The sequence below is a fragment of the Echinops telfairi genome, unplaced genomic scaffold (assembly GCF_000313985.2).
Source record: "Echinops telfairi isolate 266 unplaced genomic scaffold, ASM31398v2 ScPeMD7_2573;HRSCAF=3158, whole genome shotgun sequence".
NCBI lineage: Eukaryota > Metazoa > Chordata > Mammalia > Afrosoricida > Tenrecidae > Echinops > Echinops telfairi.
The window spans coordinates 8,658,375-8,686,356 of NW_022106471.1; the positions used below are offsets into that span (position 1 = coordinate 8,658,375).

Consider the following 27,982-nt stretch of genomic DNA (forward strand, 5'->3'; position numbering starts at 1 on the left):
GGCACCATCAGCTTTCTTCGTCACATTTGCTTATGCACCCATTTGTCTTCAGCGATCGATCGTATCAGGGAGGTGAGGGTTTTCCTCTTTTTTTTAACCAACTCCTTGCTTTACCAAGCATGACATTCTTTTCCAAGGACTGGTGTCTCTTAACATGACCAGAGTATGTGAGATGAAGTCTTGCCACCCTTGCTTCCAAGGAGCATTCTGGCCATACTTTTTCCAAGACAGATTTGTTTGTTCTTTTGGCAGCATGGTACTGTCAGTATTCTACACCAGCATCATAATCCATACACATTGATTCTTTTTCAGTCTTCCTTAATCAGTGTCCAATTTTCACATGTATATGAGGTGATTGAAAATACCCTGGCTTGGGTCAGGTGCAATGTAATCCTTGAAGTAGCATCCTTGATCTTCAACATTTAAAAGAGGTGTTGAGAGGCAGATTTTCCCGCTGCAATCAGTTGTTAATTTCTTGAGTGCTGCTTTTATGAGCCCTGATTGCGGGTCCAAGTAAAATGACATCCTTGGTAACTTCCGTCTTTCATTCACTTATCGGGATGCAGTTGTGAGGATTTGTGTTTTCTTTACATTGCAGTGCAGTCCATTCAGAGGCGACGTACAGTCTTTCCATCAGCACATGCTTCAAGTCATCCTCATTTCCAGTAAGCAAGGTTGTGCCATTTCTTTATTGAAGGTTGTTAACGAGCCTTCTTCCAACTCTGATGCCATATTCTTTTTCATATAGTCCAGCTTCTCAAATTATTTGCTCAGCATACAGAATGAATATGCATAGTAAAAAGACATAACTCCAATGCACCCGTCTCCTGACTTTATACCATGCAGTATAACGATTGACTCTTGATCTATGTACAGATCCCACATGAGCACAATTAGGTGTTCTGGAATTCCCATTCTTCTGAAGGTTATTCAATTTGTTATAATCCACACAGTTGAATGCCTTTGCATGGTCAATGAAACACCAGCAAACATCTTTCTAGTATCTTCTGCTTTCAGCCAAGAGCCATCTGACATCAGTCAGGATATCCTTCCTTCCACAACTTCTGAATCAGGCTTGACTTTCTGGCAACCTCTTCTTGCACTGCTGCAACCGCTTTTACATTGTCTTCAGCAAAACTTACTTGCAGGCAATATTAATTATATTGCTCAATGATATTATCCAATAATTCCAACTCATGAAGGAACCTTTGTAGGAAAGCATTTGATGGCTTTGAACCACCGAACTAGAGGCACCACCAGGGCTCCTTAATAAGCATCTTATAATTAGGAAAACATAGTAAATAAATGTGATTGGATGGTGTGCTAGCCCTTCATTTTCTTGATTAGGTGCCAGTTTGTACTTTCTGTTGAGATTGAGAGTATATTACTTGCAAGAATTAATAACTTTTCTTTTCTCCATATATATTTTCTGTTCTGGACATGATTTTGTTTGCTGTGCTCTAATGTAATTATACTTTGTTTTTGGGTCCTCCTCCACATTTCTAAGTTTATGACTCCTCTAGGGCAAATACTTGTGTTTCCTTCCATATATCCTGAATGCCTAGCACAATGCCTGGTCTGGTGGTTGTCACTGAGTATATGCTCCATAATGCATGTAGAGCTAAAGAAAACAATCCTTAGGAGGGGGAATCATATTCAGTACACCTAAAATCATTGTAAATATTTTCTTACTTAGGCAATACTGAAATTAGAATACTGACAATTCAGAAAAGGGAAAATGACAGTCATTCAGGCATTATTATTTGCTATATACTTCTAAATATGTTATCCTCAATTCCTATTAAAATTTTAATGATTCCTATGCTCTACAAGTTATTGATAATTATTAAAAAATTTAATTCATTGTTTTTCTCGTAAATATTTTAATCTAGATCTTTCTTGTTTTGTTCTATTGATTTCTAAATAATGGGTACTAACTTCCTACTGCATTGGAGAATTTTAGCATTTTAAGCCCTGATGATGTATGCCTGTGTTAATATATTAAGGTGAAATTGATCCATTCTCAAGGGACCCTGGGGGTTAATCATAGTTTTCATTTCAATAATAAAAGGCTATTCTTTCTTGGGTCACCTACTTAGGTTCTCCATTCAAACTTTGAAACAAAATACCAGAAGTATTGTAGAAGTAAGAACGCTGTGACACACCGTTCAGAAAAGCAAGCACAACCAAACAGGAAAGAAAGTAAGAGAGAAGACCAAAGCACAATCTAAATCATTCACTGCAGAATTCTTATAAATGACGATTAGCAATTTATGAAAAACTTGTCTTAGATATGGAGGGGATGAAAATTTCGGGAGTAAGTACCAAAAAAATAGGCTAGTCAAAATCAAGTAAAGCTTCTCAAAATAAAGACCCTAATTTGTCCAACCATAAAACATCAATAATTTGTGTTGGAGCATACAGAAATTAGCTAAGCAGATAATATAGAAGTTCTTAGTGTCTAAGAAATACTGCTTTTAAATTTAGACTTTGTGATTGTTTTAGAGACATCACTTAGGGACGGTTGCTTTACTAGTTGAAAATAATCCTTAAATAATATTCAAAAAAATTCTCCTAAGAGCAAAATAAATTAAACTCAAAGTTGGCCAGAAAATAGATTCCATCTGCATGTATCACCATGGATAAATTCTAGAAGTCTAAACTGACACCTGTCTCAGGAGGGGGTCACACAAGCATAACCAGAAGGGACCTTTTAGTGCTGTTTATGACCGAGCGCCACACTCGTCCCAACTGCCCCACTTAACAAACGGACCGAACTTTACCTCCAGTTAAAAGTGCTTGTAACTCTCTATGCCTCAGTTTCCACATTGCTGAACTAAAGGGTTTAGGATCAGAGTTGATTTGCGGGTGGGGTAGGGTGAAGCTTATAGACTCTGGAGGAATTGTCATTCCTTGCCCAGAAAATGCTTGTATGCATGTAGATAATACACAGGCACGCACGTACATGCACAATTTAGTATATCGTTTCAGGGGGTAACTGAAGATTAAATGACATAATGAATATTAGATGCATTTTGTAGACACTTAACAATGTTACTTGCCCTTGACTTCCCCCACGGCTGGGCGTGTTCTTTCGCTTCTTAGTTCTATGAGAAGACACAGAAAGACGTTCTTTAACTCTCTTTCAGGAAAGACGGATTTTAAAGTTCAACTATCAAGTTGCAAGAGATATTCCACTTTTTTATAAGAAGCAGTTTCTTTCAACAGTTTGTTTTTTTTTCTTGAGGAGGGGCTGGCTATCTGTCATCTAAGTGCTGACAAGTGAAATTTGACAAGGTTAAGGTGGTATGGCTTCAGGCCACTTAAAAAATTGTCCCTGTCTTCCCAACTTGAAGAGAAAGGATCTCTTTTTTTTTTTTTCTTTAAAAATTTTTGCCCAACACAACAGTCTTTGATTTATATGCTTTTTAAAGCAGTAACTCCAAATTGACAAATTATTTCAGCATTTAAGCATTAGTTAAGATAAGAGCATTTCAGTGTTCTCTCGTCCTTAACGTAGCTCTTCAGGAATTATTCTTGAAATTCAGTTTATTTTTTCTTCAAAGTCACATTTCTATCTATTCAGTATAGCAGAAAACTGTATTTATGGACTTATAATCTAAAATTAATTACCATTATCACACTGCCAACATTTCTGTTTTTCTTGTCTTTTCACTGTTGTGATTAAGGTAGTCAATTCTAAAACAGAATTAAGTCCACAGTTTTGAAGATCAGAAAGGTAGGTAAATGTGTTGGGTGGGGGTGGTAACAGAAGATGATTATTATTTGTTTAATATGCAAGTGTACCCGCCCCTCCAATGCTAATATGAGCCATTGCAATTATGTTGCGTGGTCATGGGGAAAAAATCCACCTCAACTAAATACAAGTCTCTTTGGAATAATGGAAATTTGTGGGCAGCAAAATATTTAAAATGAACATCAGCAAACAAGATGTTTGTATTAATAGGAACCTAGAAAATGGCTATGCAAAGGTCAGCACTGATCTTTAAATATGAGTGAAATTTAATTTGTTGCATGTAATGAGTCGAATGAAGAAGAAGGAAGCCAGCCACAATGAAGAAGCTATTGATAAACTGTTTAAATGTCAAAACTGCTTACAGCACAGAAATGTTAAATTGACAAGATCTATTTAACTAAGTGAATTAAACAGTTTGAACAATGCCCTTGAGGATTACTTCCAAAATTTATAGGTATAAAAGGAGATTTATAAAGCTTTCCACCAGAATTTATTTCAGGGAAGTGAAGGGACTTTTCTTTCTAGACATAGAATTTCTTCTACTTTCTAGTAAGAATGCTGCACAGGTTCACTTGGACACAGTAATCAGAATCCTTTTGTTTGACCCAGAGATACTGTCCTCTGACCAATGGTTAGCAGCCATGAGGAGCTACCTTCTGGCCACGGGGTTTAGATCTCCTTGGGGTTTTTGTCCTGCACTAGTGGAATTGAGTCCACAGAACCTTCTGTTTAATGTAATGCCCAGCTTTTCCCTAGACCAGTGCTCTAACTCCTGAACTATGGGGACCATGCCCTGCTTTTTAAAGATGTAGATTCTACATTCTTTTATTTCCTTCACATATAAAGGTGATGAAAATTATTTCTAAGGGAGTATTTCCAATGTACATCGCAAAGGATTAACTTCATTAATACACAAAAGAGAGGTAAAGAAGTTAGTAGACAGATGGGCTAAAGGTCTCACTGGAAGCGGACTGCCCTGTCTTTGTCCCATGGAGTGGCCGGTGGGTTGGAACCACCAACTTCTCAGTTAGCAGCTGAGTGCTCAACCTCTGTGCCACCAGAGTTGGTAATTTATAAAAGAAACAAAATTGCTAAAAAATACATCCTAGGGCAGCAACTTAGTTGGCAGAACAGTTCACAAAAGCAGTGATCTACATCCTAGTTTGGTGAGTAGTGTCTGCAGTCTTAAAAGCGTGCAAGCTGCCATCTAAGACAAGACAGCTAATCTCAACACACACGGAGCAAAAGACAATGAAGGAAACCAAAAGCGCAGTGATCAAACGAGGCCAGGGGGCTAATAGCTCACATGAACCACAGCCTCTTCTCACCTGAAACCAGGAGAAAGAGGTGGTACCTGACTAATCTGACCAAGAACATAATTGAAGGTCTGGGATTGAATGGACAAAAAATGTCTAACAAACTTTCACATTTCTGACAAAGGCCAGTAAAGACTATCAGAACTCCTGGAACTATTGCCCTACAGTGCCCTCTGAACTTGGATTCGAAGCTATCTCTTCAGGTTAAGTTTTAGCCTTAACAATAGGTTGCCTTATGAAATGTACATTATCCCCCAGGAGTGAGGCGCTCCTGTGGAGGACACATGGGGGCACCAGGGGTGACAGCTGGATGGCAACTGGTTTAGTTTGGTTATCAAAACGTGGGCATGCACGTGTATTTTCAGAGTAGTAATGTTTTTAAGTGGACCCCTGGTGGCGCAGTGCACTGTTAATGTAAAAGGCTGGCTATTTGAACCCACCAGCTGCTCTGTCCCTTCTGTAATGATCGACATTACACAAGGGGGATCGAGGTGGGACAGCTCTAATCTGCCCTGTAAGGCCGCTATGAGTCAGAATTGAGTAGACTGCAGTGGGTTATTATTTGTGAGACAAATGTTAGAAACAGAAGACTGTTCATTAAGTAAACTATGATTATGACGCAATCCAACATCTCGCAGCTGTTTACAAAAACAACAGTGAGGTAGATCTGTGTATGTCAACAGTGAGACTACCCATCCATGCTGTGGTGTTCATTTGGGGGGGGGGGGCTGCTGTACATATAGCATCCTGTCTTTAAAAGAATTATTATTAATTGAGAGTTAATACACATATCATATCATTCCATAGTTCAATCACATCAAGCAGTATTGTATAATTGCTACCACAATCAGTTTCCAAACATTCTTTTTCCTTCTGGACTCATTGACATCGTCTCCCTTGTACCCCATCCCACAATGTATGCCGCCCCCCTCCACTCCCTGAAACCCTTATTTCTCTATAGGTTCATCCTGTCTTTACAGAATTACAAAACAAGTCAGTATGGATGTGGGCATATTGCAAGCATATCAAGGCCATCAGGAGGCCACATGCCACCTTGTGCGGTGGCTCCCTTTGGAGTAGGGAGGGTCATTTGAGAACTGTACATCTTCATTTTAACACTTCTGTATTATGTGTATTTCTTAAAATAATAAGCACACTAACCATTATAATTTCAAAGCCAAGGAAGAAACAAAAGACCAGAGAGAGGACCTAGTGTTTAAATTTTTCTTTCTTCCTTTTATCTACCCCTGTAGGTATTAATAGGTGTGTGTGTGTTTTAATGGACGTTGATACACAACATTTTTAACATGCTGTTCTGTGGTTTTGTGTATTGCTTATATAATTTAATTGCTTAGCATTATGTGCTAAATGTAAAAAATAATAATTTAAGGCATTCATTACCTTTTGGCATTTTTTGAATGCTTGCAATGGATGCTAATTATCAAGTAAATATGCCTTAATATTCACACATAACATTTAGTTTGATCAGGTGCCCCAGACTTCTGAATTGATGTAGAACTACAGATCATGCTATGAGCTAAGATGGGTGATAGTACAGGGAAACCCAAGACTTACACTGTATCTTAGAATGACCTTAGTTATATATTTAATTAACATTTTAATAATACAATTTGAAAGTTAATGTTACTAAGGGAGATAGAACATTTGTTTGCTAGCTACTGTTTGCATCAAATTAAAGGATAGAAATTTCAGTATTATGTGCAATTAATTGTGTAATACCTGCTAATAGCGCTCAGCACTTTTCATCTTCAAAGCATTCGACAACCTTTATTAATCCTTACAGCATTCTTACAAATGTAGGTCAATATCATTATCCCTATTTTTGCGGATGGGGAAATTGAGGCAGAGAGGTTAAATAATTTGGAGTAAGTTTGACACAGCAGGATTAGAAAGTAGGCACTTTTGACTTGGAGCCCAGCATTCAAAACAGTAGGGCCACACCTGTTTCCCAGTCACTTAATCTTTGCCTTCTTGATAAAGCTTGAGACCAGATTGAGGTAATCTCTGTATCAAAATATAAAATCACAAAGTTTGGTGACTGTAGAAGGACTTTAACAAAGATAACAAGCAAACATTGTCCTTGTCTATAGCCTTTTGACACTGTATTGTCCTGATCCTTCTTATTTCTCTTACAATTGGAGCATTACTCAAATGTTGGACCTTCGCTGTATTTTTTCCTACTGAGACTTTATTCAGTGCCTTTCTTTTCCTTTAGAAAATTCCCAAATGATTTTGTACCACTTGGGCCCCTTTTCTTTCTTTCTAGTTAACAATTAGAAACATCTACCCTGATGTTTCCCTTGTACCTCAAAGTCTCACTGTGTCAATAATTCCACTTACTAACATTTGCAGACTCAACGCCTCTTCTAGACTAACCTGTTTCTGTATATTTCACTCCAAGTTCTGCCTTTGAAATTAGGATAAACCAGGTGGGAACAAGTCTGGGTAAGGGGTTCTTGGCAACCAGGTGTGGCCAGAGTGAAGAAGCTGAATCACAATCGAAGGAAGAGGAGGAGCCAGAGTTTCAACCTGAGAAGCAAGGCGAACATATAACAGCATCCAGGTCATTGGCTAGGGAGATGGAGGTAGTGGTGAACAGAGAGACTGTACTGTTCCCTACTCTCTACTGGGCACAGCATGATGGAGACCTGCTTGCTCCATGGGGCCAAGGTCAAGGCAAGGGCCACTCTCTTTGTAGTAGCCAGATCCTCCTCCATTAGTGATCATTCAGAATTCTTCTTTCTTCTTCACTTTCATAATTCATCAGTCACCCCCCTCCAACCTCCCCACCACACACTGTCGATTCTTTCTTCAAAAGGTCATTTGACTGAAGGGTAGTTTACATTCCTACTTCATGTTCATCATCCCATTTCCAGCCCTCATTACTGACCATCAGCCTCACACATTGCCCTGTTGGCTCTCCAACACGTCTCTTCCACCCAGTCTTCTTTCCCGCCTCTATCACAGCCGCCCCCTCAGTCGGTTCATCTGACTAAAGTATGAGGGGCTTCAAAAAGGTATGTGAGAAAACGGACTTAAGAATAGTGGAAGTTTTCCCATGAACTTTTTGAAGCCCCTTTGTACTTCCCCAAGTCAGAAAGTTGTTTTTTTTTTCTTATTCCTCATTAGCTGCCTTGTAAATAAATGACTAACATTTAAGTATGGTGTTTCCTAGTGCAGTCCTGAATCTTATGCACCAAGCCAAATTACTTATTATTCCTCAAATAAGCTTTGCATCTTTATGCCCAGTTTATGATTTTTTTTCTTGTTGTCCCTCACACTGACATCTTGTGTGCACTACTTTATATGATTGTTTAGTTATCTATTTTCAAACCTGAACATTTGCTGACAATTCATCCATAGTCCTTTGTATAAGTTACTAAATAAGCACTTACTGCAATTTCTTTCTTCTTTAAATTTTGGCTTTTTAAATATCTAAACTGGATTATAAAATACTTGCTAGTAGAGATCTTGTTTTTTAAGAAAAAATTGTATTGGAGTCCTGGTGGCGTAGTGGGTTATGTATTGTACTGCTAACCTCAAGGTCAGCAGTTCAAAAACACCAGCAGTTCTAAAGATGAGGCTTTCTACTCCGGAAAGAGGTACAGCCTCTGAAACTCAGAGGCAGTTCTACTCTGCCCATTGGGTTTGCTCTGAATGCAAATCAACTTGAAGGCAATGATTTTGTTTGACTTTTAGAGATCTTGTTTTATAAACCTTTGTATTTATGACCTACAGTAAAATGCCTTGCACATAAAGTGCTTAACGTGTTTGTGATGTTGAATGGTTACTGAAATAACACAGGGCTCTCTAAGGCATAAAAGACTCAATGTTCCTCATTCTCAGCATTTTATTATAAATTCAGCCCAAGACTAAGTTCTTCTTATTTGGAGATTCCTTCACCCTTTTGCACAAAATGTATCCGTTCGTAATTGCTTTAGTGCTGAATATTTTTAAAATCCTTAATTTTGGTAACATAGCATTGATTAAACGTGTTCATATATAAACTCAAGTTTTAATATAATACTGTGTTGGAGGCATTGAACAAGATATTGTGAGGGATTTCTTCTTTTATGCAATTTAAAAATTATCTAATGATTGGAACAACTAATATAACTAGCCAGTGATTTATCTTAATTCATGCTATATTTATTTATTTTAAAACATAATTTTATTGGGGTCTTGTACAACTCTTATCACAATCCATACATCCATCCACTGACTCAAGCACACTTGTACGTATGCTGCCATCATCATTCTCAAAACATTTGCTTTCCACTTGAGCCCTTGGTATCAGCTCTTCATTTTCCCCCCTCCCTCTCTGCTGTCCCCTCCCTCATGAACCCTGATAATTCATAAATTATTATTATTTTGTCATGTCTTACACTGTCTGGCGTTGTCTTTATTTCTATATACGGGTGCATATTCATCAGAAAGTCGCTTAGTAACACACTGTTGTGAGGTGCTATTGAGGTGGCTCTGACTCGGAGAAGACCCGGAACAAAACATTATCCATCCTCACAATTGTTCTGCTTGAGCCTGATGTTGCAGCCACTGAGTCAATGCCTCTTGCCAAGGACCTTCCTCTTTTGTGCCGCCCCTCCATTTTAACAAGCATGAGCTCCTTCTCCAGGGACTGGTTCTCCTGACATGTCCACATATACTTTTAAATTTATACTCAAGTTAGTTTCCCTTAGTTAAAAAACAAAACCGTTTTATTAGGACATAATCCACTTATCGTTCAATTCAATAAGTCCCCTTAGGCTCCCCTTGAGGTGTTTTTTGTTTTGTTTTGCTAAGATACATCTATTTAAGTGTCTTGCTGATGCTTGGATCATCTGTCTTTGCTCTAACTGCAGCAATGCCTTCCTTTTGTTATTTCTTCCTCACCCCATTGAGTTTAGAACCTTACTTGCCCTCAAGCTTCCTATACTTACCCAAGTAGTAACGATAGCTGACTCCAGAAGCCAAGAAGACTGCTTGCTATACACTGCACTCCCTTGGCAGAAGCCAAGCGTTTTTGCAGATTTATTTAGTAACTCACTGCCACTGAGTCAGTGATGACTCATAGTAACCCTACAGGGCAGGGTAGAACTGTACCTGTGGGTCTCCAAGACTGTAACTTCATGGGAGTAGAAAGTCCCGTTGAGTGGCAGGAAGTTTTGAACTGCTGACCTTGCTGTTAGCGGCCCAACTTGTAACCCAGTATGCTGCCAGGGTTCCAATTTAGTAACTGGTCATCAACATTTAGAGATTCAGTAACTAGTAATCTCTAAATCTAAAACAGTGTTCACTTTCCAATAGCAGACAATCAAAGTGTAACAAACCACAGGGCCTTAGTGCAACTGTTTCTGTTTTGCCTACTACTTTCTCCAAGCATGGTCTCTGTGGTCACAGTGATTCCCAAGGCAAATAAATATTGTTTACTAAAATGTAACTCATTTTGTAGAAAAGGCTTGCCCTTTGAAACATCTAAAAAATAAAAGTGGAAAACAGGAGTCCCTCATCTCTAGTCTCAAAACTCTGGATTTGGGCTGTCATACCATAGAGAGCAATTACCCTAAATTTAGGTTGAGCTCAGTTTAAAGATTGCTTCTTTCCTATTCTCATGGAGACCAAGTGTTTGAAAAACTTAGCATCTAGTGGAAAGCCCTTATTAACTACCTTATAAAATTGAGTTTTAACATTTGAAAAGATTTACAATGATTGAAAAAGTAAATTATGGGCAATTAAAATTTTTTTGGTATAGGGTTTATCTTTCTAGGTCTTTAATTTGAAGAATCCTTTTCCCTATTCCATATTTACATGGACAATTAGCTATATGTATTTGTCATTCATTATTCACTCACTGAGTCAGTCTTTTTTTTCCTTTCTCCTGTGCATCACCACGGTTCTGCAGCTTCTGCCTCTGTTCTTGTTTTCAGCCATGCGAGTTGAGTTTTAAGCTCCAGAGAAATGCACCAGGGCAGTGAGTGGGGCACCTTCTCTCCTTGTCTGTCCCCTGCCCCCCATACTTTGTGAGGCCCTTCTGAATGATTTCACTACCTTTCCAATTCCTGCCCACACCCCCTCTTGAGATGCAGAATACAGCATTCTTCTGAAATTCTTCCCTTCCCTCCTTCAAAACAACTATTTGTGCACTAATACAGTATTTGAATAATACAAGCTCAGTCTTGACTGCTTCCTCCAGGCAGATTTTTTAAACTAGGAAACTACTTGTCTTCTTTTTAATTGGTGCCATTCTTAAGTAAGATGTGAGATGTTTAAAGGTCTGTCTTTCAAAAAATCTGCACAATGTAAAGATGGCAATACATCCTGAGGAGTAAAAAGGGAATGGATTTGGTCCCCTATCCCCCACCCCTGCTCCTCTAGTTATTTTCAATTTTGCAGATGTGTTTACTTATTCCTTTAATTAAAATTTTTTTTTCCTAGCAGCTATTTGACATATAGGGGGGAAATAACTTATATTTCACAATTTTTACCCCGCATTGCTAATAGCTGGCCATTTGCAAATTCCCTTCAGTAATCATGTGTATTTTCAGGTGTCTGCAAGAATTGTCAGAAGCCCTGCTGGCTTCGTGGGTTACATGTTGGGCTACCAGCCTCAAGATTGGCTGTTCAAACCCACCAACTGCTCTGAGGAAGAAAGGCGACCTGATGGTAGAATGGGCTATGCACTGAGCTGCTAACCACAGGTCAACTGTTCAGACTACCACTGCTCTGAGGGAGAAAGATGTGGCTGTGTGCTCCTATAAAGAACTAAAGGCTATGTAACCCACAGAGGCAGTTCTATTCTGTTATATGTAGGGTCATTCCGAGTCAGAATTGACTTGATGGCAGTGAGTGAGTGAGTGAGTGAGTGAGTGAGTGAGTGAGTGAGTCAGAAGTGCCTTCTGACACATAACTCCAATCAATTACTAAGGGGCATCAGCCGGTTCTGAGCACTACATTTGCAGAAGCCTGTGGATAACAGTGAGTCTCCACATGGATTAAATTCACCTGTGAGTCCCCACGTGGATTAAGCCTCCCTTGAATTCCTTCTAACTATTAACTGGGAAGGAGCCCGGTGGCCTAGTGGCTATGCGGGATGCTCACAGAAAGAGCAGCAGTTTGAAACCACCAGTGCCTCTGTGGCAGAAAGAAGGGGCTTTCTATTCCTTAGTCTTGGAAACAGGCAGTGCGGCCCCCTTGCCTGGGTGTGTCCTTCATGGAGATTGTGGCGCTGGGGTCAAATAATCTTGAGTCATGCCCTGACTGCCGTGATTGGAGGGCCCCAGATCTATCTTGTAAGCTCTTCTGTCTAGCACAATATACCTGTCTCAGTCATGTTCCCATTCCTGTTTCTGTAGACCCACCTGCGACGGTGGTGGATTGATCTGCTGCCAGTCATGCTTCTCTAACAGTTTCCTCTGCCCTCCCGTGTCCTATGTGAGCCATCCGTTTTCTGTAAGCCATTATGACCTTGTGCTAATGGTCTCCTCCATGCTGATGATTCATGCAGATGATAGATCTTTGTCTTGTCTTTGTCCTGCTTAAGACAAAGTCCTCTTTAATGTGCTCCTTAAGTTATATTTGAGATTTGGGGTCTCTTTCGTACTCTAAAACAGTGTGGTGTAGGGAGCACAGCATGACCACCGTGCCTACTTTTGCTGGGGATGGACCTGTTGGGTCTGGTTATCACCAGTCCGCCTGAGTACATGAATCCCACCAGCTGCCAGTTCTGGCAACTTCCTGTTGGACACCACCACCTGCAGTCACACACATCCTCCCCGACCCTTATGCCATAGTCTCCCTTGGGGGCCACAAAGGAGATATAATGAAAACGGAGAGGAGAAAGTTCTTTCTTGTTGTCCCCTATATTTTGGTGGGAAGGCAGAACAGGAGAGCATTTTGAGAAATATCTTCTTCATATTTTATCAGCTCTCTCAGCACCTGTGGGACGAGACGTGAGTCTTTGGATGCTGAGTTGGTAGACAAGCCTGAGTCACAGACTCTACACCATGTTATCCTCAGAATTTCTCCTTGTGTCCAAACACAAAGGCTTTGATCAGTTCTCTGTTGCCCTCATGCAGATGCATTTGAAATTTTTGACAAAGCACATCTTGCTTACTTTCCCCCGAAGCCACAACCTCTGAGTGGATTAGGACATTAGAGATGTAGACTTAGTACTTAGACTTAGTAGAGATGTGGACAGTGAACCTATCCATTTTTCAACTGAAAAGATTTTCTACCTCTTAGTAAATAGTCAAGGAATTTTAGACAAAACTTCAATGGACTCTCCATTGTTAGCAGGAGAAAGATTTGGAAAATGTCTTATTGCTTAATGGACCTAAATAAAGTAAAAGGATTTCAAACAATAGTCTTTTTAATATGTAAATAGAAGTGTAGGTCTTTGGGCTTCATCTATAAAACTTTAAATTTGATTTGTACAATAAAATCTTTTTATGGACAGTTAAACTTCAGGCTGGTTTTCCCCGCATTATATGAATCTAACTATTGACTGAACAAACACAAAACTGAAGAATTTTCTAGTAGTCTAGAAATTGATGGCAGCATAGGAGGCAGTATGCACCTGTTTTACCACTTCCTTTCATCTTTATTTTAAATAAAATACTAGATCACTTGCATCCCAAGGCCAAATCCAAACCCACTGCAATGAGCCAATTCTGACTTCTGCGCATGACCCCCCATAGAGGAGTGGGGAATGCCTTTGGGCTGAACAAGGCCTAACATCACAGACCTCACCAAAGAGAAGCAGTTCCAGCCATCCCATGGGGAGTGAGTTCATTAAATGTTGGACCAAATCTAGCAGGATGACTTTAAAGTTGACCGTTCCATATGGCCCATGCATGATGTTATAAATATCCAGTGGCCCTTGGCAGAAAAAAAGATTCCCCACCCTGCTATATAGGGACTTGAGGACGGTAAATGGTTACAGAAGCAAGACAGCCTCGCCTTTCTCCCAGAGTGACTGATGGGTTTGAACGGCTGACCTTGCAGTTACTAATCCAAAGCTTATCCAACAGCCACCAAGGCTCCCCGTCACCTTTTGAGGAGAACATTTTCCACATACTGCTGCCTTTCCTTCATAAAACAAGCACTGTACTTAGAACTTTTTCACTCATTCGTTCAGTTCCCATACATTTTATGATGCAAGGGCCGAGATAATGCTTTTTACTATTGCAGCAGCAAGAGCAGTGATAAGGTAACTTAGTGAAATGAAAACAAAAGCAACTGCCCTGGAGGCCACTCCAAGGCACATCAGCCCCTGTCAGGTTTCTGAGGCTGTAAATCCGTCTTTTTCCTCTGGGGTGGCTGTTGGTTTGAACCGCCAACCTTGTGGTTAACAGTCCCATGCTTATCCCGTAGCATCACCAGGGGGCTAGACTGGTCTGCTACCATGGAGTCCCTTCTTACTCAGCAACTTCATATAGGGTTTCTGAGATGGGAGTAGACAGCCTCAGCTTTCCTCTGCAGGTGGGAACTGAGGTTCCTTCAAAATAATCCTCTGGATGCTACTTTATTATTCTGCCCATTTTATAGCCAGTGAGAAGTAATTAATTTTTCTACATTAGCTAATAATTAGAGATCTCAGGATAAGAAACTGACTCTAGAGTCTAGAATCCACACATTAAGCTACGCGGATACAACATTTCAGTGCTTATTTTGAACAACGAAAAACATTTCAGAACTCACCCAAACGGGTACGGTACAGTTTATGTAATCTAATAAGTAATCCGGTCTTTTGAAAAGGGTAACTGTGAAGTAATAATTTTGAAAGAAGCCTCACAAAGCGAACAGAATGCAAGTCCAAAGAAAGCTGCTTTAGAAATGGTTTGAGTAATGGCATCCTCACTCGGGTGCTAGATGACAGCGCTGACAGATAACACTCAGTTTGAAAAATGACTAATGAGCGTAATTTCCCTTTTGTCCTACTGCTTGTTGGTAACTGCACGGCACCCTCTCCCAGAGCCATGCCATCCATCAGCTTTCCTTCTCCACTCCTCTGGACAGTGGGAGCCAGCTTTGGGATTGGGCGGAGCACATTTCTATCTCCCTTTAAGGTCTCTTTGAACAAGGAGGAGAAGTGAATTGAGGCCAATGCGAATTTTACCATTGTTATGGCAAGCTGTCTCCATCTGTGTGAATCTGGGTAGATTACAGAAACAAATTCATACAGTCATATGTGTATAGGAAAGAGCTTTACATACAAGAGCAGTTGAATATTGAGAAAACATCCCAGCCCAGTCCAGATGAAGTCCTTAAGTCCAATATTAGCTCATGTGTCTGATACCAATCTATAAAAGTCCTCTTCAACTGCATCAGTAATTCCCTGGGAGAAAGATGCGCTGTCTGCTTCTGTAAAGAGTGACAGCTGTCAGAAGTCCTGTCCTATAGTGGTGCCATGAGTTAAAATCGACTTAACCATTGTGGATTTGGGTTTTAGGATGAGAAAAAGTGCACAGCAGCAGAGAGTGAAGGTGACAGGGACGAAGAATTTGTTTTGCGTAGTGGTTGATCCAGAGATCGGACAACTTTCCATAACATTGCATAATCATAGGGTGGGCTTCAAAGATGGAGGCACCCACTCAAAGATTATGGCCCAGTGTGCTGCTTTGAATATATGTGACTATCCACAGTCCTGCCACTAATCCAGTCTCTGGTTGAGGTGCCTGACAGGGCTTACCAGGCCTCTCCTGATCTCCCATTCCAGGACTTCAGCCTGTCATTTTTCCTGTTCTGGTTACATAAATAAGTCACAGAAATGGAAAATCCCCGTCTGTTCCGGTTTTTCTCCGTTGGCCATGATAGCGCTAGTTTGATGTCCTGCATTGAAGAGCAAGTAGGAGATGCCCATAAGTCAGTCATTTGTAACCCAAGGACTGGCTGTGGTTTAAGTTACTCTGTGATTGCTAATATGTAATACTAAAACAACAACAACAACGACAAAACGACCACATCAAAAACCCAACACTGCCATCGAGTCAATGCTAACTTATAACAACTCCTAGTGTTTCCAACACCAATCGTTGATGGGAGTTGTGTCGAACTTCCCAGCCCAACGCACGGCCACCAGGGTTCCTAATATATAATACAGTAGCCGTCGTACATGAAGTGCTTGTCGGGAGTCCAGTGTGTGCTGTTGGTAGGTGGCCCTGGCTCATAGAAGCCCTGCTTTTCGCAGCAGGAAACACTACTTGTTCTTGCACCGTCCTCATCATTGTTAGGCTTGAGGTTTGTATACAAAAGAGACCTCGATCTCAAATTAATTTAAGGAGAACATTTATTAAGTCTTTTTTTTAATTAAAAAATTTTATTAGGGGTGCTTACAGCTCTTATAACAATTCATACATCAATTGTATCAAGCATGTTTGTACATATGTTGCCATCATTCTTTTCTTAATGTTTACTTTCTATTTGCACCCTTGGTATCAGCTCCTCTTTTTTCCTCCCTCTCTCCCACCCTTATGACCTCTTTATAAATTATAGATTAATATTATTTTCATCTTACACTGACTGCTGTCTCCCTTTCCCCACAGTTTCTGTTGTCCATCCCCCTGGGTGGGAATGTGTCAGTCATTGAGATTGGTCCCCCTTCCTCTCCAACTCTCCCCACTTTCCTCTACCCTCTTGGTATCGCTAGTCCCATTCCTATTCCTGGATTAAGTCTTCAAGAGACAAGGATAACCAAGACACAGACACATCCTCCATTAGCAGGAAGTCAAAATGGCATGCAAGGATTCTCAGTTGGGGCACTACTAGATAAATAGGGCCAGGATCAAAGTGGACGGTTATACACGCCTGATTAGTAGCCTATCAGAACATCACAATTAGAGCTGGGACTACAGATCCAGGAATGGGGCCATGATTGTTACACTGGGACCATACATTGTTAGATAACGAGGACTAACAATATTGGTCCAGTGCTCTCTGACCAAGGCAGTCAGGGCACAACTGAGAGGGCACAAGAGTCATGAGCATGTGATCCCCTGTGCTGTCCCCAGTACAGTGAATTCTATCAAGGACACACCCAGGCAAGCCCCTAAGAGAGACTCTCCCTCCCTGGGCTGGTTGCAGGGGATGGAGGTAATCAACTTTCCAGTGCACTCTACCTTAGGCCAAAATTATCTACATCCTTGGTTAATGATAAAAAAAAAAATTCAATGGAGGCTTAATCTATGTGGGGACTCTGCAAATGAATTCTGGGCTCTCACTGCCATCCTGAGCCTTTTGCAAACCAAGGTGCTCCGAATACAGGTGTAAGCTCTAATAAAGGTTTTCAGTATATCTGACAATGTTTCACTGCTCTATCAGTAGATCTGACAATGTTTCACTGCTACTCAGTGGCCGATTCCTCAAAAGTAGACAGGCTATTCCTTCTTCGTAGTCTGTCCTTAGTCTGAAAGTTCTATGTGCATGGGTTTTATTTGAAACAAAACATGATTAAACATGTTTTTACCATCACTGGACGGCTCCAGACACATTCTCTCAGAAGCACAGGTGCCTCACTCTGGCGAGGGTGCTGTAAAAACGAGAGCCCAATCCAGAGTGACTTCCAAGGGTATTTGCTGGGCCAGTTCAGTTCCAGGCAGAGGGGTCGCCTCCGAAGGTTATGATGCCTGCTCTTTTTAAAGCCAAAGCAATCTTGGTGTAGTTTGTCAAAGGACATAGGACAATCATAGGGGTTTATTACGATGAAATTTTAAGAAAATTTAAAGCTGCCTTGGTGGATAAAAAGGCCAAGAGGGTTGTGCTGAGGAATTTTTCGCACCCCATCATGACAATGCACATGCTTATTCATTGAGGATACAGGGGTGTCCCATGAGAATTTCATTGGGAAACTTTACGCTCACTCTGCTATGGCCCTAATCTTGCCCCCAAGGCGTCTTTTTGTTTCTCAAACTTAGAAGACATTGAAAAGGAACACGGTTTGAGTTCTTTAAAATTTGAGTCCCTAAATTGCTGTTTTGATAGGCTATAAATCGAAAAGCACAAAATTATTAGGGAAGGATTAGAGAGATAGAAATACTGCCTTCAGAAGTGTAGAGACATAGATGGAGAATATGTCAAAAAAGCAGTAGCTTAAAAAAGAAGTAACTGCACATTTTGATAGTTTTGTGTACTAAAGGTTTCTGTGATTCTGTAATGACATTGTTTTATTAACCCTCACATAATATTTTCTTACACACTATAGTACTCTAGTGCTCCTTAGCAATGAGGATGGTGAGACATGGTCTAAGGCACTGTGGACGTACGCTATCGGGAGCGAGCAGTCCCTGGACCAGGGCGTCATGGTTGGCACAGTGGAGTGTGTGGGTGAAAAGGAGGGAGACATGTATGAGGTGCACTGACAGTGGGCGCAGGCACAGCAGCACTTGTGAAGATGAAGACCGGCGGTGTTCTTCCTTCTGTTCTGCTCAGGGTCACGATGAAGCTGGCTCAGTGGCACCTAACGACATAGTGCACAGAGGGCAGTGGATAGATTTCCAAGCAAATATCCAAAAGTTATGTAGGTTCCTTTCAGAGTTTGGCAAAATGTAATTTAAAAAAAAATTCTGCTTCAGATTGACCTTCTCCCAATCAACCCAAATTTTAAAAGTTCTACGAGATAGAAACATCTCGAGTGTATCAATCACTAGACTCCTGTTATTAAAACTCTGAGGAAGCATAAGATATACGTTTTTACTACCCTTTTTGAAATAATGCATTTAGAGTAGAATATTTGAACCGTCACAGCATGCGGATAAACAAGCTAATCTACATGCTAATGTGGTTTCACAGTTTACATTTAAGTAAATGTGTTTCTTATTATAGTAACTCTATACCATTTACCTTACAAATTCAATTTTAATTAGCCTGTTAGTAGATGAGAAATGATACATATTTGTTTTTTTATATTAAAAATGCACTCCAAATGTGTTTGTACATTATAACCATTTAACAGATGCTTCCTTTCCTTAAAAATATGCATTAAAAATACTTAAATTCTAAATAATTCTAAATATGGTCAGAGCCTTAAAAACTAAGCATATGCTATTCAAAACCTAAAAATATATATTCTTACTATCACATTTTTCAGTGTGATAACATACTAAATCTAGAAAAAGATATATTTTTTATTTTATAGAATTTATATTTAGAAGGGTAACCAAGGATACATTGAAATATATTTATTTTAATGAGCCATACCTCAAAAACCAGTAGTGGCAAATATCTCTTTCTACTACTTTTAAGGGATTGTTTATTTTATTGGTAATAGAAGATTATTCATTGGTACCTCTCTTTAATTCTTTTTAAACAGGGCAGAAATTCCTTCTGCCGTCAGATGTCTTTCTGCTTGACTGAACTGCACCTGTGGTCATTGAAGAATACTTTACACATTGCAGGTAAAAAAGTTCCGATTACTTTCAATGCTCTTCAAGTATAAGTTACAACATTATAAGTTGTACTAGTGATTCTTTTAAGTAAATGTGTTTATTATTGTAATAACTTTATACCACTCAACTTGAAAATTTTCTTCGGTGACAGGGACTGTGTTTCTTCATACTTAATGAAACATTACTTGTTAGAAAATATTTCCTTTTAGTCACTCCGATTAACTTATTTTTTTAGACTGAATTAGAATTTCAGTTTTGAAATGAACTGTGAAAATTAAATTATGTATTGTATTTGTTTTTGCTGCTGATAAACATCTATTAAACTTTCTCCTGTGATTGTTCATAGTAAATTATTCATATTCATAAGCATTTATAGGCCAGCTAATGATGGAGGCATTTCAATTGATATTAAAGTAGTATTTTAAAAAGTAACATTGTATACATACAAGTAAGATGCACTGCTGTTCTCATGTGTTTTGAATTTTACATTTTTCTTGAGACAGTAATTTGTGGTTTACAGTGTTTAATAATACAGAGTACATTTTATTAGGAAATGCATTTAATTCAAAATCATTTCTTCTTTACTTTTCGAAAGCAACTCTTACAGTATTTAAGAAGAAACTTACTCTTATACCTTTGCTAAGAAAATGATTTATCTTGCAAAGTAATGCTTCTTTTGTAAAAAATGTGACTCCTTAAGATTTTTTCCAACATTTTTTGGCCAATTTTATTCGAATCATCACTTACCCAGAAGCACTTACTTTTTTTTTTTAAACCATTACACGTTAACAAACCCAAACCAAACTCACTCCCACCCAGTCACTGCTGCCTCACGGTGACCCCCTGTGGGCTTCCAAGTCTAACTGTTTATAGGAGTAGAAAGCTCAGTCCTTCTCCCGCGGAGCTGCAGGTGGTTTGGAGCTGCCAACCATACGGATTGCAGCCCAACTCATAGCCACAAAGGGTGGTCTCTTTTACCCTGTTTGTTTTCCGTCATGAGCCTCCATTCCATACCACATACAGAAAGAGAAGAAGCACTACAAGGATTGCAACCAACACCACAGTACCAAGAAATCCAAATTCACTGCCATGAGTCGATGCCGCCTCATAGCGACCCTGTACGGGTAGAACCACACCTCTGCGTTTCCAAGACTAACTCTTTACGGGAATAGAAAGTCCTGTCTTTCTCCCGTGAAGTGACTGGTGATATTGAACTTCTGACCTTTCTGTTAGGGGCTCAATGCGTAACCACTATGCCACTACGTCTGTCCTCACTGAACAGTTTCCAAGATAACTTCAAATATGTATAATTTGGTTGTAGCATTGATCCTGATAGGAACCGTGGTCCTCAAAGCATGTCTGAATTTTCATTTCTGAACACCATCCTAGTGCTGTCCAGTGCTGCTGCTTTTCCAAGGGCCCCCTGGCACATCTGAATGTCATCAACTGGACGGCAATGGGTTTCATTCATGTACACAGAGCTTCCACCCAGCTTCTTAGGGCCTCACGTTTAATAGTCATAGAGAGCTAAGCGTCACCAGATAGGAATGTCTCCAAGGAGAAAGAGAACAACACAATGAGTGGATAAAAAGGATCTCTGAAAAAACAGTTAGTGGAGCCCTCGTGGTATAATGGTTACACATCGAGATGCTAACAGTTGGAAACCATCAGACACTAGGATTTCATCTCTGGTAAAAACTAACAGCCTTGGAAACCCACAAAGGGCAGTTCTACCCTGTGATATAGGGTCTCTATGAGATGGAATCAATTAGATGGCAGTGAGTTTAGAGCTTGGAAGAAACAATTCACAGAAAGAAAAATGCAAGAATAGTTTAAATAAAGGAACCAAAGAACAGAACATGACCTCTTGAAAATTAAAAACCCATAGTAGAAAAAAAATTAATTCAAAAGAGTAATGGAATTATAAAGCAAGAATATAGCACTGCTGTTAAACACATAAATTGGCCTAACTACTTTAGAATACAGTTTGGCACTATCTAGTTAAATTGACTAAGGGGGCTGGTGCCATAGTAGTTATGTGCTGGGCTGCGAACTGCCAGGCCAGCCGTTCAAAACCACCAGATGTTCCACAGGAGAAAGACTGGTCTTTCTTACTATAGTTAAAAATTGCAGTCTTGGGAACTCACAGGGGCAGTTCTACCCTCTAAGGTTGCTATGAGTCAGAAGAGATGTGATGGCAGTAAGAAAGCATATAATTGACCACCATTTGTGTCTTTGTTATACTGTGGTGGCCTGGGTGTTGCTGTGGTGCTGGAAACTATGCCACTGGTATTTGAAATACCAGCAGGGTACCTATGTTGAACAGCTCCCAGCGTTTCCAGAGTGGACAGACTAGGAAAGAGGACTTCATGATCTACTTATGAAAAACAGGCCCCTGAAAACATTACAAATCCCAGTGGGACATTGTCTCATAGGGTGCTGGGAGATGAACCCTTCAGAGTGGAAGGAAATAAATATGCAACTGGAGAAGAGGTGTCTCCTCAAAGTAGAGTCAGCCTTCATGATGTGGGTGGTGTAAATCTTTCAGGACCTTGATTTGCTGATGTGGCATGACACATATGAATCCAAGAAAATTATAAGTCATCAAAAAATGCAAAGGATGCATAAAGATCTTGTATCCTAGACATTTGTGAATGGAAATGATTATGATGATTTTGAATTGGACAAACATTGGACCTACTATACCAGGAATGGCAAATTCAAGAGGAATGATAGATTCATTGTCAAAAAGAAAATTTTAAGATCTACCCTGCAGTACAGTGCTGTCAATGATAATATCCACATGCCTACTGGAAAACTGGTTAATATGACTCTGATTCAAATATATGTACTTATTACTAATGCCAAAGATGAGGAAATTTAAAATTTTTACCAACTTCCGCAGTCTGGAATTGATCAAACATGCAGTCAGTACACATGGACAACTACTGGTGATTGATATGTGAAAGTTGGAAACAAAGCTGAAGGATCATTAATTGGAAACTATTGCCTTGGTAACAGAAACAACCTCCGACATTGCATGATAGAAGTTTGCAAGTCCCATAATGTATTCATTGAAAACATATGTTCCTAACCTATGCATATGAACCTTTCCAGGTGTATTCCACAGGATTAAAGTGACTATATCTGTGGGAAGAAATGGTGGAAAAGTTCAATATCATGGGTCAGAATAAGGCCAAGGACTGACTGTGTATGGGCAAAATGATGAATAGTATAAGAAGCATCAAAAGTAGATGGAAGTAATATTCAGTCACTGCACCAAAAAAAAAAAAGCCAACATTCAGTCACATCAGGAGATAACATTATATATACTACCTTTTGTGCTCAGAGTCCTCTTACCATTTTCTTTATTGAATTACCTCCTATGTTTGTACTCATAAACAATATAGTATTTAATTTTTTTTGCCTGAAATTCCCATTCTTCTCAATATTATCTATAATTTGGTATGATCCATGCAATAGAATGTATTTGAATTTTAATAAAATTCAGGTTGACATCTTTCTGGTATTCTCTGCTTTCAATCAAGTTCCATCTGACATCAGAAATGATGCACCTCATTCCATGCCCTCTTCTGAATCCATCTTGAACAGGTTTTGAATGATCTTCAGTATAATTTTACTTTTATGTAATATTAATGATGTTGTTCAAAATTTTTGCATTCTGTTCAATCACTTTGCCTTGAAATGGGCACGCTATGGATCCCTTCCAGTTGGTTGGCCAGGTGACTTCCAAATTTATTGGCATAAACCAGTGAGCGCTTGTAGCATTGCATCCGTTTGTTGACACATCTCAATTGGTATTTCATGAATGCCTGCACCCTTGTTTTTTAACAATGTCTTCATGTAGCTTGGACTTCTTCAAGAACTCTGAGTTCTTGATACATGCTTCTTATTCAATGTCCAGCATGCAGAGGAGGCCATTGAGGATGCTATTAGCTTGAGTCACCTTAATCTCTTCAAAGTTTGACAGCCTTGCTCTTCAAATTTAAAGTGTTCTTGTGCAGAGGACTTGCTCAATGAAATACGTTGTTTGATTTCTTGACTGCTGCTTCCATGAGCACTTATGGATCTGGGCAAGATGAAATCCTTGGCAACTTCAATCTTTGCTCCATTTCTTATGATGTTTTTCCATTTACCATGCACCTAGGTGGCTTTCAACCACCAACTTTTATGTTTCTGGTTGAATGCAAACTGTTTGCACTCCCAGCCACCCCTCACCATGCACCTAAAGAGAGAGAATAAAATGTCATTATTAGGTGCTCTCTATGAATAGTGGAGGTTTGGTTCCTTTCTCTTTTTGTGCTTTTATTATTTTTAAATTTCCTGTAATGAACATACATTATTTTTTATAATGAGGAAAACAACTATGTTGAAAATACAAATATTTTCAATATTTTCAAATAGAAAAAATGAAAACTGCAACAAAACACATGAAAACCAAGGAAAGAAGAATACTAGAGGGTCAAACTGGGAACTCCACATTGAACTCAGAATTTCAGAAAAAGCAGCAGAGAGGACAGGTGGAAATTGTCAAAGAATTATTACTACAGCCTATTGAGTACCCCACACAGTGAATGGATAAAGGCTTATGTGAAATTTCAGAACATCAAGTCCCAAACCTTTATTACAAAGAGTTGGACTCAGGTTGGCCTCGTTTTTTTCAACATTAACACTGAACATGATGAGGCCACGGATGGATGCCTTTGAAATTCAGAGGGAAATTATTCCCCAGCTAATATTCTCTTCCCAGCCAGCTCATAAAGTACATGTGAGGAGAAATATATAGACATTTTCATCCTTGTGAACTCTCAGAATATTAACCTCCCTCTGGGATACTCCCTGTGTTACCGAATGGTAGGGTGTGCTACCATACTATACACTGGTTATAGACCAGTAATTTTGTAGGATGTCGGCTGATTTGGATTTTATGAAGTTTCCTCACAAATAGCTGTGGGTCATGCATGTTTGACAGGAGTATCCCAGAAGAGATTCTGTGTCCTCAATGCGCCCATTTGTCACTGTACTGATGATGTTCATCAGTCCTTCATCAAGGTGGTGTCTGCTATGCATCTTCACTGGAAAGTCGCCCTTCCCCTTGATAATTAATAAACATGTTGTAGGGAGGTATCTTGAAACTGCAAAGAACTTGCCCCTCATCCAATTTTAAAGACATTAATTACTTATTTAATTTGTATGGATTCAGGTTTTCTATTTTATCCTTTGGTCATATACACCATTGCTATCCTAATTTATTTTGATGTGGAAAATGGGACCCCCTTCAAACTGGTTTCTATGTCAGTATCTAAGCACATCCATGGTTTTTGGTACAAGGTATTTGGGGCTCCTATTATACTTTCCCTGCCTCCCTCCCAGGGCTCAGCTACTTGTCTGAGAAGCATGGTGAGTTTCAAGGGACAGTGGACTCAAGCAAAAGTGTGCTCATTGCCATTGCCATACCACTGCGCGCAGGCCCTACGAGGGCAGAGCAGAGGGAAGATGAGTATGTATGTGTACATGTGCACACACGTTCATCCCACAGCCAATAGGTGCATATTGAAAAACAGGGATTCAAACTGGTACCTCCAGTTCTAATATACCACCACAGGGTCATTCTCATTTCCTCCCTTTCTGTATTTGTTATTTCTTAAGCTCTGGGACACCCGCAACTACATTATCTTTAATTAATTTACTTGCTTAATCCATCATCCTATATGCTATCTGTCTCCTGTCTCTGCTGCTACTCCCTCTCCTGGGTGGGTACCAGGCTTGCCTCACCTGAGTTCTGGCACAACATGCTAAGCCACTATCATGTGTGGATATCTTACTCACCGTGGTCAGCCTCTGACCACTGCCTCGCACTAATGTCCTCTCACTCAGCTGTGATACTAGCAGCCACACCAGCCAGCTCTCTGCGTGGACACTTCACTCATCCTGCTTGGGCTCTAACACTTGTACAGAGCAGTTGTCCTATGCCAACAGCCTCCTCATCCTGCTTGGGTGTGGTAACCTCACTGTGGGCTAGTAAGTCTTACAGGGGCACAATCAGAGTCCCTGTGATGTTCGTAGATCTCTTCTAGAGTTGTGGTCATTTGGACACAATGCAAAAATGGATATAATGATAGCCGAGAGTGTTGTAGGGTTTTTCCTATGTACCCAGTGCCTTTGGCTCCCCGAGATAAAACAAAACAAAACAAAACAATGTTTTATTGAAATATAACAGATGTACTAAAGGAGTATATTTTAAGGTGTATTTCAAACTACAAATAGTAATTATAAGGGTTCTGATAATCACCCCCCAACTTAAGAAATTAAATATCATCAGTACCCTGGATGTGCCCCTTCCCAATCATTCCTTGTTAAATATAATATATATTATGTGAAACTTACATTTACCAATTAATGGCATAATGAATAAGCTAAGCTTCAACAAATATACATGATTGGCTATTTTGAAAAACAATATTTATCAAGTTAGTTATGGGAGCAATACAGTTTTTGGAATTGTCTTTCAATTTCGAAACCTTGGAACCATTGGACACTAGGGGGCAATCCGTACTGCTTCCACGTCTTTAGAAACAGTTGTCTCCTTTTGTCAGTAACTGAAAAATGCTTTGCATAGAAGGAAATCGGTGTTCCTTCCACGAAAGATATTTCATTATTCATAGATATGGAGAAAACAGGCAGAATTGTTTTGTTTTACTGTTTACTGTCAGAATAAGTTCCTTAGTTAAAATGCTCTTAACATCTGACAAGTCTGTCTTTGCTTCTAATGGTTGCTCCTGCAAAGAATCCAAATTTGAATGGATTTAAAAGCTTTTTGAATCGAAATACATTTTAGATAGTTTATCCATATTTCCCCTTAATCTTCCCTATTTGTTTTTGTATATTTCCCCCAATAGACTGAACCCTACACCCTTGAGCTGAATCAGAGAGGCCAGAGAACAGCTAGGGCATTTTCTTCCATGCACCGATTCCATTTGGTTTTGCTTAGTAGTTTCTTTTCCTTTTTTTGTATTAAATCATTTTACTGGGGGCTTGTACAACTCTTATCCCAATCCATCCATCCATCCATTGTGTCAAGCACATTTGTACATTTGTTGCCCTCATCATTCTCAAAACATTTGTTTTCTACTTGAGCCCTTGATATCAGTTCTTCATTTCCCCCCTCCCTGCTCCCCTCTCCCTCATGAACTCTTGATAATTTATAAATTATTATTTTGCCATATCTTACACTGTCCGACGTCTCCCTTCACCCACCTTTCTGTTGTCCGTCCGCCCAGGGAGAAAGTTATATGTAGATCCTTGTAATCGGTTCCCCCTTTCTACCCCACCTTCCCTCCACCCTCCAGGTATCGCCACTCTCTCCACTAGTCCTGAAGGGATCATATGTCCTAGATTCCCTGTGTTTCCAGTTCCTATCTGTACCAGTGTACATCCTCTGGTCTAGCCGGATTTGTAAGGTAGAATTGGGATCATGATAGTGGGGGTAGGAAGCATTTAAGAACTAGAGGAAAGTTGTATGTTTCATCATTGCTACCCTGCACCCTGGCTGGCTTGTATCCTCCCCGCAACCCTTCTGTATGGGGGTGTTTCTTTGAATCGTTTAAGAGGAAGTATGAAAGAGAAAATATGACCTTTGATGCCAGTGCTTTATTAATAGTTTCCTCATTCCATTATAGTACTTTTTTTTCTTACTATATTGACACACTCTCTAGTCCCTGCATATATCTAGAACCGATGGGCCTATCTCCAGATGCTTCTGAGTGGTTTTATTTCCAGTGGCATAAAGAGATGGTTTCCATCCTGCCCCAGCTCTATAAATAAGGATGGAGTGGCTTCTCATTCTCCCAAACTTACGACATTTTGATGTTATTCCTTCCTTTCTTCAGACAGAGACATCGGGACTTACCAGTATTACGACAAGAAAGACCCCCCAGGTAAGCTGTTTCATTAAACTAATGTTTTATAAATGCAATATTCCCAAGCTAGGAAACATAAGGAAAGCCACTTCAGTTCTTTAGAAGAATGCCAAGTTTAACATCTATTCTGTATAAAATTAAGTGATATTGAGAAGATGTTGTAGAAGAACACAAAAATTGTCATTTTACTGCTGATTGAGTTGATAACTAGACAGTCTGTTCGCATTTATTTATCAGTGTCCCAGTAGAGGGCATTGTTAATGCATGGGTCCCCTGGTGCTGGCCTCCCGGATCCTCATCTGATATCTGAAATAGGCATTTCTGAGTGAATGATCAATTTTCTTTATCTGATTAATCCTGTTAATCTTAGAAGTTTCATGATGGGCCAAAAGGTCTTTCTAGCTAGAGTTACTTCCTGTTTGGGTCTCTGCTGAAGTGGGGCTTGTGTGGGCATCCTGTGGCTGAGCTGGGTGGTTAATAGGCTGCCTGCATGGTTCTGATGACAGACTGAAGCAGCTTCTGTTCTGGGCTCGGTTGCAGTTGCCTTCCCTATCTGATGAGATTGGAAGC

At 39.8% G+C, this 27,982-nt stretch overlaps 1 protein-coding gene across 7 annotated transcripts in view; it reads left to right on the forward strand.

Moving 5' to 3' along the window:
- The window catches only part of LOC101642381 (WD repeat containing planar cell polarity effector), a 340,297-nt gene that overhangs the window by 65,444 nt on the left and 246,871 nt on the right, over positions 1–27,982 (forward strand). For all 7 annotated transcript variants that reach the window (XM_045294106.1, XM_045294103.1, XM_045294105.1 and 4 more), the window contains exons 2-3: positions 19,397–19,481; positions 27,383–27,430. In XM_045294106.1, the coding sequence (XP_045150041.1) occupies positions 19,421–19,481; positions 27,383–27,430 (109 nt within the window). In that variant the 5' untranslated portion in view covers positions 19,397–19,420. The remainder of the gene's footprint in view (positions 1–19,396; positions 19,482–27,382; positions 27,431–27,982) is intronic.